General features: G+C 38.2%; 1 protein-coding gene across 3 annotated transcripts in view; it reads left to right on the plus strand.

Annotated features, from left to right (window-relative positions):
• Positions 1-13,389, plus strand: part of plxna1a (plexin A1a) — a 339,887-nt gene that overhangs the window by 211,665 nt on the left and 114,833 nt on the right. For all 3 annotated transcript variants that reach the window (XM_028452103.1, XM_028452104.1, XM_028452102.1), the window contains one exon: positions 2,374-2,488. In XM_028452103.1, coding sequence (XP_028307904.1) covers positions 2,374-2,488 — 115 coding nt within the window. The remainder of the gene's footprint in view (positions 1-2,373; positions 2,489-13,389) is intronic.

Genomic DNA, 13,389 nt, shown 5'->3' on the forward strand with positions numbered 1-13,389 from the left:
TGTTCTGCTTCGTGTTTACAAGGAAATAGGAATTCCCGAAATGAGGTTTACATGGAAAACCGGTTTATTCCGCTTTAGATAATTCCGCTTGAGGTCTGCGGGTTGGGAAGGCTCTGTTTGGACAGGGGGTGAGTGTGACGTTTCACGTCTATCAGGAAAAAAAACACAACAAACCTTTTATTGTCGGCTGTAACACAGAACACCACAAATGAGAACTGTTTTCACCTTTATTTTGATTGTAGTTCTGAAGCAGCAGCTCGACAATAACACACGGTTTCAGTTTGGACCGTGGACCGGAAGGGAGATAGGAGCTAATAACCAGTAAAATGCCCAGTAAACCTCTGGAAAACAATCACCAGGAATAAATAGTTGCTCCCTGGTAAAGATAGTAGCTCTGACAACAGGTAAAATGATAAACTGGTGATATTACAGCCTGTGAATGCAGTACGGGGACGCGTTTACTCTGCCTCCGGGTCCTAGTGCCAGCTGTCTGGTGAAGCCTGTTCCGTTTACCGAAGTCCGTGTGTGTTTATTAAGTCCATGTGATAGTCTGCATGTGCCTCCATCCATCCACTCTTTTCATTATATCCATGTCTTTTAAGGCTCTTTATTTGTATAGCGTAATTTACAACAAAGTCTCAATGCGCTTATAAAGATATAAAATTCATAATAAGATTTAGCATACTCTCCCAACAAGATATATCTCATGACAGCAGCGCAACAGTTGTTTGTGTTGGAAGCACAGAAAACACGGAGAAAATGACAACAACAACAACAACAACTAGGAACAGCCTCAGTAAGTCGCATCCACAAAGTCAATCCTTCGTTTTACTGTAGAAAATATGAACAATTTTCTGACCTTACCTTTGCTGAAGGTCTGGTAGCTCAGGTGTTGGTCTCCCATCTTTTAAAAGCTGTCGTTTTTCCTTAAAAGAAAATTTCTTTATCGTTTCTAGCGCTGTCATCCTGCCTGTAGTGTAATCCCACCCACTAGCTAGAGAACGTAGCAGCAGCGATCACGTGATATCAATTCACTGATGCACTGTGAACTTATGTATAGCATTTAGCATAGCGTGGTTACGTCCAAAGGCAGCGTAGAGAGCTGCCTTTGGACGTAAATGGTTTTCATCTTGGGGACCTGACTGCGCATGCGCAAACACATAAAACACCCTATGGGAACTGAGGCAGAGCAGCAACGTGCCTTTGAGAAGGGGTGTGGCCACCTCCTGCCTTACAGCACTTAGGAAATACCGATTTTTAGCGATTTGGGCTATGAAAAGCACAAAATGCTGACACTTTCAAACTTATAGGTATTGTAGGCTATTGGAAATTGAAAAATAAATAATTTATAATTATATTATAATTAAAACAAATAACCAAAATATCAATTCATCCTTGGGTAGGCACTGCCTACCTTGCCTACCCTGACTGCACGTCACTGATAATTACAATATAACACCTACATGTATAGTGCAAATGTCCTGAGATAATAATAATAATGGAGCAAAATCCGAAAGCAATGCAAAACAGTGCAATCAAAAGTAAAAAAAAAAAGTTTCAATGCCATTTTTAATGTTAATATTTAACTAAGAGAAAACATGTACAGTGATTGTAAAGGGTTTATTATCCCTTTTAAAATTATTGTTATTTAAATTTTTTGGAGTGTAATTTGGCGCCCCTCCAGCAGATGGGGCTTTAGTCAGCTGCCTGGGTTGCCTGTCAGAAAGGCCGGCCCAGCTTGTCGTATACGTGAGGTAAATGGCATAAATTGTAACTCTCAGTGATTTGGATTTGGATAAATAACTTTGATCTGATTAATGCTTTGGAAATAATAACGTGTTACATTACTTGTAACTGAAAAAGTGGTCATATTAGGGTATCGTGTAACGGTAAGTAACTAATTTATCGGCATCTATGATTAAAACAGCATGGTAAAATGCCAAAGTAGCAGCAGTCTTGCTTGTAACATATACAAAAACACTGAACAAAAAGGGCTGTTCTAAATTCAATATTACATACAGTTTATTATATACTGTATAATAAACTTAACAGTTTATTATATATAATAAACTAAACCAGCAGCTTTTAAAATATCCGTTAACATTCCTTCTGCAGTATTTTATGTAATTAATTATTTTAATAAATTTAATTCAAAAACTCTTGTTTCCAATTAATATTTTTCTCATTTACAGTATGAATTCATTTCCAACCACTGAGAAGCGATAGACTTTTGAAATCTTAATATGAAAATGAAACTGTTTCCAGAAACAACCCAATGCCACCCAAAGGGTTATTCAGACCAAACTACACCTATTTCAAATCCACCTGTTAGTCTAACTGTTTTCCTGTCATGTTCTGACTCTCCCTCTACAGGTGTTTGTCCTGTGTGAATGGAAACTTTCCTTGTCATTGGTGCAAATATCGCCACATGTGCACGCAGGATGCCAGTGACTGCTCATTTCAAGAGGGGCTTGTAAACACCTCTGAGGTGAGTGTACCCAGCGGACCACGCACACATACACACATGGTTTGGTCACCTCACTAACAAAGACTCCTACAGTTGACGGCACATAGATGCATTATTCAGCAACAATGCCGACATTCCAAAGTAAGGGCGCGGTAATGCTGAGGATGCATTGGGGACCGCTGCACCATCCGAGCATTTAAGTGTGAGTGTATGAATGAGTGCTACAGTGAGTGTTCCCTCAAGCAGCTGTTGCACTCCAAGCACTGCTGGATTTATTCACTTATAAACAAGTCAGGGTGAAAGAATATGCAAATGGAGACTGCGCTGTTGCCCCAAATGTTTTATTTGTATGGATCCTCAGATTCATTCCCTGCATTCATTAGTAACACACTGAAGGTCTCTGTTTGACTCTCAAATTCATACTTAGTCAAACACATACATAAAGTGTACCGTGTTTAGAAATGTGCCTTTTTGAAAGAAGCCACCTCCTTTTTCATACTCTTGTAAGGTTCACCCCCTATGTCTTCTTCTTCATCCTTAAATCACTTATAAACTGTTTCTTCTGTCCTTGGTGCTTTTTAAGTGGGGTACACACATAAAGACAATCGGGCCGTTTTTGCCCTGTTTTTTTCTCTTTCCGACCAAGGACAGCAAACACCAGATTATTTTATGTTTTGCAAGATTATCCTTAAAGATTATCCTGTGGTCTGAGGTGTGTTGAGCATAAAATTGTCCTGATAATCGGGTCAAGGGTTGACAATCATAAACATTAAAGCTATCCAAAATGTACGACCAAAACTCCTTGTGTGTAGCAAAGCCAACGACTCCCATGACCCCGTGATTTGTGACGTAGAATGGAATGTAGCCAATCAGGAAGCAAGCTGACTGAGAAACATGTGTTGCTGCGTTCCAGGTATTTCCAAGTTGAAAATTCTGATCTTTGAGGTACGTCGAAATATCTCAAACATGGCTGACCACTAAAAGATCTTTTTCCTTGACTTTACTGAGTAGGAACTTCGACTTCAGGTGACATTTCACGTGACTTTTTCAAGTAGGAGGTTGGAAGATCCTGTGTTTTGAGTTGCTTGGAGCACAGCATTGTATCACATTGTTAATTCTAATGCTGCAAATGAGAGATTGACCACACAACATTTCTGGCTTGGACGTGTGTGTGCGTGTATGTATGCTGTGTTGACATTAATGGCGCACAGACACACAGTACTATTAAACTGGTCAATGCCTGGTTTTAAATAAAATTATGTTTTCTCATCTAGAAAATCCTTATGTGTGTACCCCACTTTACTGGTCCTTTCGCAAGGCTGGCTACACCTTTGGCATGACAACAGTTACTTAATCAAGGGATTGACACATAGACAAACAAATTGGGGATCATTAGTGGATCTTTATCACACCATGTCTGCACTGTGCAAGCCTAAAGCTCAAGTTTACTTGTTCTAAGTGTTTCATCATCAACTGAATTGCAGCTCAGCATCAGGACACCTTCACCTGCTGTGCTCTCAAGGTCTTGGTTACAAAAACATTCCGTCTCAAACACACATGCTGTATCTCATTCACATTGTGCCCCTGTTTTTCTTCTGTTGAAGAAAGTTTGTCTCGCCACGTGTTGCTTCTTACACTCTAGCCCGTACATCCAAGAGATCTGATTTTCTTCCATGAATTTGTGACAAAGATCAGACAGTATCCACTGAAAGTCTTCATTTCAGCTTTGCTCTCAACCCAAGGTCTCAACCTTAAATTTGGCAGGGAACAGCATGGAAATTGCCATGCAAAATTAGAAATTGTATTTTGTCTCAAGAATGAATCAGCTCAGATTTAGGATTACCATGAAAGATCATCCCCACAGCATGTGACTGTTCATCTGAGACCGGCATTAGTGTTGGCAATTGTGGACAAGGCTTTTCCTTTTCCCCTTTGTGTTGTGCAACGAGAGTAACTGTGTGTAATCTGAAATGTGTGCAAATTAAATATGAAGATGGCCCCTTTTACAAGACTTGTACACTCGAATCTCTAGGAAGTGAGCAAAAATGTGGTATTTGTAGGTTTACCAATTTCGTGCATGTGTGTGTTCCAGAAGAAGATTTGGATGGAGGGCGGTGGGTGTAGTGAGTGTGTGAGACTTGCTTCCGCACAGTCTGTCATCATATGTTACAAACATTCCAGGCTGAGATCCAACACCAGTTTATCTTTTTTTTTCCTCCATCCTCTCTTCTACTTCTGACTCACGCTGTCTTTTTGGTGCAGGTGTTGCTATGGTTTCCAAGAAAGGGGTTTGTTGAATTTTGATAGATCCACGACTTACACAGACATGCTCTCGTGCCAGGATTGCACCTGAACACACATTCTTGCTATTAATAACACATTGACAGTTAAGGTTTTAAGTGTTGGTCTTTAATATAAATGTTTTGATGTATTCTTCTGTGGATTATTTTGGTAATGTCTTGGGAAATTCACACATTTATCTCTCCAGCATTGATTTTGTTCCAATTTTCCATTCCGTATCCCTTGCTGAAAGCAATATTGCTCGTCAGAACTACCTGTGTTATTAGCAGGCGTTCTGTTGAATTCAAACTACAGTGGTTATCTTCCCACAGGCATTTGTCATTTTTCTCGATGCTGACTTCACTTAATATCTCAGCAAGTGCCTGGCATCTGTGAATCTGTAGCACAGGTAAACCACAAACTAGGAGTAAAGAAATGGGACTTCACATTTTCACCCCTTTAGAATCAGGGTAAAATAGCCTATTTGCTTTGCTTTGACAGCAGATAAAGTAAGTAACACCTCAAGGTCAGCCAGCCATATAATTGCCAGAGTTTAAGGAACTATTGATAATGTCAACACAAATGTATATAAAGACAACAAAGAATGAGAGGAACGAACTCTAGTTCAACAAAAACAGAGGCTTACAATTTGTTGATGCTTTGGTAAATCTCTTCATTACACCCGCTAGAAGTCACTGGGCTGGCAAGAGGCCTACGGATTTGTTTAAATTACCTTATTAAATTTTCAGGAAATAAGAGAAGTCAACACTAGAATTAATCGAAAATCAGATCTCTAATTTATCTTCGTCTCTACAAGCTTGTCTGCTTTTCTGATCAATTCATTGATAATCTGCTTGGTAATTATGTGGTTCAATCATTTCACACTTAGGATGTGCCAAATCCTACAAATGAATGGTTAACTAGCAGCTAAACGCTTCCGATCAGCATCGAGACACAAATTCAAGCCACTCTTTCACAAGAATCTTTGTTATATGCAGACGCTTCCTGTGTGGATGAGTTCATACCAGCCCTGTTTGGTTCATTAAGAACAAACCAGAGTTTGTTTCCTTGGAGAGTGTAAATTATTTGGCCAAATGAATGCATTTTCTGATGTGGATCAAAGTATCAGACTGGAAAAAAAAAAGGTATTGGCTGAAATGCAAGGAAATTCCAATTTTGCACGATTACAGTAGAAATTCAAGTTAACTATGGGGCAAAGCAAATAAACCAGGGGGAACTCAGCATGTGTAGCTAAGCAGCAGGTCATAGTCTTTCACTGTGCACCTTATGTTTTAGTGTTCCTACATTTGTCACACTGGCCACGTTTACATGGGAGCTTTAATTACTCTTTAAAGCGGAATAAAATGCCTCTTTAACCTGACATTGTAAACAGTTCATTCCTAATGTTAATTTAATTCCAAATTAAGTGGCTGGTTTATTCCGATTTTAATTTCAAATTAGATAATTCCTTTTTCTTGTAAACATTTAACTTGGTTAAAGCCGCTTTAAATTAATTTGGATCGTTTTGCATTTCCGCGACTTGCGGCGATGACGCGCTGGTGACAACATAATCCAAGATGGATGCGGCCCGGACTCCAGCTGAGATTACTCGATAAAATCCTTAAAAGGATATATATAACATGGATATAATGAAAATTGTTCATAATTAAAGTCACTCTTATATTGAAACTCATTGGCATGAACAATGTGCTCAGTTGTTTTAGGTAGTGGTTTCAACCCAATTGGAAAAAAGGGCAAAGTAAGCAAGCCAGAATCATGCTTTAATAACCATATTTATTTAATGAATCTACAAAGTGAAAATCAAAACTAGAAGCAACAACAAACCAAAGTCCAAGGGAAACTGACTGAAGGCATCAGACAGAAGACTATGTGTTCAAGCGAAGGTGACCAGAATATAAACAACACCTGAGTGTAGACAGAAGGAGTCTGCACGCTCGCACACATACTGACAAGAAACAGACATGAATCATTTACTTACATTTACAGACAAGGGGAAAACTAAGCTTTTAAACCTAACAAAACGCATCAGTAGCAACAATCCTATTATTTTCTTATTTACAGATATGACCAACAGAAACAAATAAAAACCTTACTGAAAAAGGACCACACTTTGGTTTAAATTCAACCAATATGTTGAATCTGTTTGAACAACCAAAAAATGTGCAGTTTATCAAGTGACACATTCAATTTGGTTTCAATCTTTAATTAATAAATCACAGGCGGTCCCCGTGGGACTTGAACCTGCAACAGGTTTGGCATTTGTTCTGTTTTTGTGTCTGTAGGTAGGATTTACCGCAGTCTGTTTTCATCACCTCCTGTCTTGTCAGTGTGTAAATACAGAGAGATTGAACAGTCTCTTGATAAAATAGTATCTGAAAAAAAACTAAGTAAGCTCACGTAAACTAAGACGGTGCTGAAACGAGATTAATGTGAATTCCATATAACCTAACCGTGTGATAAACTACAAAAAATAAATGAAATCTTTGCGACCATTAAGTGCCTTTATTCTAGGTATACCTATGTTATTCTTCTGTAATCTAACCAAGCACCTCAGATCTAATCCTAAGAATAATAGAAACAGTATACAGCTCCAACCATTTTACCTGTAATAAAGCATTTTAGTAATGACAGTGCATCATTAATAATCGGTCATTGCTTTTCCACAAACCATTGTGTGATGCGACTGACAAAAACACAGTAAAAAGAAAAAAAATCAAATTTGTAGAAATGTCTCGAGAAAAGTGGTTACAAGTTGCTCTTTAACTTATCGTAAATCCACAAATGCTGTAAACTGCATGTATCATGAATTTATAGGTATCATAATCCTGTCAGAATTATATGACTAGAGTATACAGCATGTCCTCTCCAACTAGATTGGTGTGCAAAAGGATACAGTGATTGCTATTTTGATAGCTTTTGAAAGCTGTAAAATTGTTCCCCTCCAGACAACATCTTATTTTTCAGGGATTTGTGTCTGATGAACATTTTTTTCCTGACACCGGTTTTCCTGAAGTTTCCTAGTGGATGGAGGGATACATTCGACAACTGGGTTCATTCTACAACCACGCTCTATTTGATTGTTCCTTGTGTCAGCATTAGTGATGTATTGATTTCACACAGTTATTTGGGTTTTGCCATTTTTGTAGTTTCATGCTTGAGGAAAAGGACTATTTTCTCAGGTTTGATGTATTCGTTAAAGCTGTAGTATGTAAGTTTTTTTTGGTGTCATTTGGTAGAAAAATCCATAATCATCTTTGAGTATATTGTAATTCAAAGTGTCAAGTGGACAGCGACTCTCTTCTTCTCTTGGCTCTGTAAAAGACTTTTAGAGATCCAGGAGCATGACACTGGATTTCAGCGTATCAGAGATCTTTCTACAAACATTACTATTGGCTGCTCGACTGAAGTCAGGCGTGTTTACTTACCATCGATAGTAAAAGTGTAATACTGGACATTCCAGCAGAAGTCCCATTGCGGCGTTAGGCATTAATGTTAAAGTCTCTAAAACACCAGAAAGTCCCTACATTTGTGAAAAAAAGTCTCTAAAAGCTCCACAGCCGTGAGCGTTCACGAGGAAACCGGTAAGAGACGATAGGTTCCGTTCAGGGAGGGGGGAGTGTGGTTGTTTCTCACAATTCTACATACTACAGCTTTAAGTCGTGGCCTCAGTCAAGTCATCTATCATTTATCATGTGTAAGAGTAGAGTTAACTATTGAAGCGCTGACCTATTCAATGTGTGAAACTTTAGTATTCCTTGCCTTTTCTGTGTTTTTCTCTTCCTTAATCCACCCTGGCTGAAACTTTTGCATTTTTGTGGCACTAAGAAGCGCAGTGGCTTTGTAGCCTGTGCTCATTGATAATCATTAGTGGAGTTTTTTTTAGTCAACAAAAGGTGAATATAGATGTGCAGGTCAGCGTTGGCCTTCATACTGCTAATTAGAAGATCCTTCATCATAATGAGCGAGTTGGTCGGAGGGTCATATGTTTCTGTCAATTCACCATACTGCTGCAGGAGCCTACAAAACCATGATGTGGATGAATGTAGTCGGGTGTACTCTCTCATACTATTGTTACAGTTTTACTAGCCAATAGAAATCTCTGTAACGTCTTCCCTGTTGGGTCACTCCCACTCCCTTATCCCCTCAACAAGTCAATTAGAAGCAACCAGACACTCTCTCTTGTTGTGTCTCAGCTAAGGATGTCATAGATGCAGCTGTCTTCCCATTGTTTGTGTTTTCTAAAACTGGAGCTGGTACTCCGCTCTGAACTGGGCAGCTCAGAGGCTCTGAAGCTCATCCTGGCACAGAGAAAAGCTCTACTTCCTCCCTCCGGCCGTCCCTGGCAGGGGTAGAGCTGCCTGTTACTGAAAGGTTGAACTACACGCTTGATGTGTATGTATCTATTTGTATGTGTGCACAGACACGTGTTAATTATTCAAAGTTTATTAAAGCTTAAAGATGCCTCTCTGATTGTTGGTGTGTTTAATGGAGGGAGACAGATGAGATGAGAAGTGGAAGGTAGAGCATCGACAATAAAACACTCTGGGGAGCTGCAGCAGTGGCCTAGTTATTAGAGGAAGCCTGCTAAACTAACCAAGGACCAGATTTATTACACTGCAGCCTTATATATAGGACGCTATGACATAATGAAATGATCACATTCCTTTAATTTATATTGTTGATGGTTTTTCTCTCTGTTGCAGTTTTCCACTGGTTTTTCCACTGGATTTTCCTGTTTATTTTTCTGACCCATTCTTGAAGTTTCATAGCATTCATTGGAGTAACAAAATGAGCCTATGCATATGCAAATAGTTTCATATATATATATATATATATATATATATATATATTCTGAATAATACAAAATGTTTTCTAGCTTCTACTCTTCTTGAAATCTTTCAACAAATCTTTACTTTCTGAAGTACTAAAAGCCACAATGCTCAGTAGTGTTGCCACTCTACCATAGCTTCTTGGTTTGGGACTCAAAATGGTCATGGACATGCCATTAAATCACAAATCTAATTGGAATAGGAGGCAGCATTTAAACAATTTCATGTACAAATGAAGTAATTAATAATTAAAAAAAAATGATGGAGCGCAGTGATCTTTCTCAATACCGTGCTGGAATGGTTCTTCTGTTGTGCCATATTCTACATCTTGAATCTCACCTCTTGATGTTTTCCTTGAGCTTGGACCAAACACTGTGAGGGGCATCAAAAGCAAGCTCCTACAACTTGACAAGATGATCAACTAATGTCCTATCTGACACACTGTTTTATGACATCTGCAGGATTCACTGCACGATATATCGGAAGTAGTAGTTCTCCACAGGAATGTCCCAGCTCCCAATAATTTCAGAAGCATATCCGAGCCGAGAAGAACACGTCCATGCTTGAGCAAACTCACACTACTCACAACGTGCACCATTTTTTGATGGCTTTTCTCACTTCAAAGATGTCATCAAGAGGACATACTTTCATCACAGTCTTCTCAATAACTTCCATCAAGAGACAATGTCATGACGGAGCTCCTGAGACTCTCAGGAGAATTATTCTTGCCGGAGTGTATCCTACTTGCCATGGCAGACAGTTATGGAAATGACTGTTAAAATCATTGGTTTCTCCAGTGAAAGTTGTAGATATTGTTTGATTTCAGAACAACAAACCCCTTTTCTTGTGATCTTGTTTTGTTACCAGTGTCTAAACATCAACATCTAACATTGTTTTTGAATGAATTATCTGCTTTTGAGACTGATTGAGTCGAAATGACGATATAGATGACATATTCAGAAGAACCAAAAAATATCAGTGAAACTGGCTGAAGTCTTTATTGCTGAAAAGGAAGACGACCACAATGCTCAGCCATTCAGTTGAGGAAATATTACTCGTGTGACACTGCATACTTTTATGTTTGGCTACTTAATAATTAGCTAATGCCAAACTTAAATCCCTCCTATAAGATTGGCAACTATAAATCATTTAATTATACTGTGAATTTACTTTGGCTTTTGTTTGCCTGTGGAAAGTAAATAGAAACTTTTTAAATGTCACTGATGATTAAGTCAGCAAGATGTTATTCAATATGCATCATTTTTCATTGTTCAGAAGCATCGCTTTGGTTAATTTTTCATTGGAATACACACAGAGGGGCACATTTCTTTTTGGAGAATAAACTAGGCCTTATGAAGCTGCAAACATATTCAGCTAGAGCAGTCTGTACACTTGTAGGGCTCATGTATTTTTCAGTCCAAATGGTTCTCGCCTCTGTTGTTTTTCTCTGTTGACCTGATGTCTCCCTCATGCCAAGGGCTTAATGAACCACAGTCTACTGCTGCTCTAAAGGCACACCCGTAATCACATGTGGGAAATTGGTTTTGAAAGAGTTTTGATGGTGCTCACTGTCTCAGTGGGTAAATTTAATGGCCATCAAACTGTTCAATAGCACACTGAGGAGAAGAAGCAGAGCAATTAAAAGAGGGGTATGGGCGTTAGTCCTCTGTTCCTGTGTTACGGAAATTTATGAATACATGCAGTAGCTCTGTGTCCATAACTTTTGGATTAATATTAAATATTGGCAAGAAACATCCAAACATCCAAAGGTAGAAAGTTATCCACTCTATCCACAGGTCTAAATAGTCAATCAAAGATCATTTGCTTTAATAAAAAAAAAAAAAAAAAAAGATGTGAAAGGTCAAAATTGACTCTCGCAAGTTTGTGTTGATCTCCGCTGTAAACACTCAGCTTATTGACATTCTCGTAAAGATTTTGCACATTGCATTGTGGGACATGGAGTAATGTAGACCGATGCATAAAAGTGTGTTTCTTTGGAACACAGGGATTCGTTTGATACTAGTTTGTTCCCAGTATTGTTTACCTCACCCCATGCAACATTTAATTTCAGACTGATCCATCGTGTAAGCCCCAAAATTATCATCTGCAATTGTTTTGCCGCAATTTTACGACTTTGGAAACACCAGGAATGTGTTGGGAATTCACTTTGGCAGAGTTTTGTGGGAAAAAAAGACAAGAAGTCACGTTAAGAATGAAGTGAAAACACTTTTATGCATCCTACAATGCTCAATACTCTGCTTGCTATAATGTGTAGTTATTAAATATTCAATACAAGGCCTTCATTTCTACACAGTTCCTAATTTTGCATGTAATCAGCAAGTTAGTGACTTGATTTTTGTTTTAGGTGAGGCTTAAAAAATCTATTGTAGGCCTATTAGATAGCATATAATAGGGGTTAGATTTTGGTTTCTGACATTTGATCCTGATGGCTATTTTGTCTTCTATACCTACTTATCCTGTACAGGGTAGCAGGGCCTGATGGCTGTGTGGTATATAGAATGTTAGTGAAGCCATTCTTAACATCTTCTAGTCGGCTGCCATGTCACCCTTAGAAATATCCCCCACCCTTATCGGCCCACTGGCTGATGCTTATCCTCTACATTCTCTTCGACCGTTCTGACCTGATAGCATCTAGATGTACACACAATCACACTTGGTCATCGAAGATAGTATACAGGGCATTTGCTGTTCTAATGGAGATGTGATAAAGAACTTGAAGTGATTGAAAAAATAAATCTTATCCCAGTTGAGTTTTTTTTTTTTTTTTTTTTTTTACTTGGACCTTGGTTTTTACCCAAAGAACTTTAAAATAGCGACCACTTTAGTATTTTTAATGAAAAGTTAACATAACAGTATGCAGGATCTGAAAACTGTTATGTACCAAACAACCAACCCTGCCCTACAGCAAGACTGAAATGTCTTGAGTTACTAAAAAAAAACTTTGAATTTAAAATGAATGAAGTTGTTAGAGTCATTTGTGGATGAAAAAAGTCATGGAGATTGCTTCTCTTTGTTCAAATTTAGGTATAAGGTATGAAAAGATTTGGATAGTGATCCGACAGCTGATGCAGAGGCCAAGCAGTTAATGTATTTTACTAAATCTACAATCTGTATAATGTGACTGAGCAATGAAACAATGAACATGTATGATCTGTCTCATATGCTTCCACTGGGAATCGATCCTGCGTCAATGAGAAAAACAAAATCCATATATCCGCTGCATTAACCACTTGGCCACCAATTCCTCTTTCTATAAGTATAAATCTGTTTTGCTCAAACTCAAGAAGCACAGATTCGCGTGAGAAAAGTAGTTTGTACATCTGGCAGATTTGAGAAGTTGTAACTGGAGAGTTGTTGTTGTTAACGATAATTGGCACAAATAATAATATATATTAAAAAAAAAAAAAACATGCATGTAAAATACACATGCTCTCATCACATTCTACAAGTTCTCACATCATCTGCAAGCTTTCCCATGTTTTTTTTATTGCAGTTGAAAAAATATCCTTTTGTCCCGATTCGATTTTAATCCCGATTCTTGGGTGCCGATTCGATTTAAATTGCGATTCTACAGTGACGATGATCACAATTTTTTCCTTATCCAAACACATACTGTAAGTTGAATCCTAAACTTCTAGAAATATGTCACAGTTCCAAAAAACAATGCACATCACATCACATTCAGTCATTCACTGATTTATTATTATTTATTCAGTGATTTACCGGTATTATTATTTAGACTGAAATAAATCAAATAAAATCAAATCAATG

The sequence above is a fragment of the Gouania willdenowi genome, chromosome 7, assembly GCF_900634775.1.
Source record: "Gouania willdenowi chromosome 7, fGouWil2.1, whole genome shotgun sequence".
Classification (NCBI taxonomy): Eukaryota; Metazoa; Chordata; class Actinopteri; order Blenniiformes; family Gobiesocidae; genus Gouania; species Gouania willdenowi.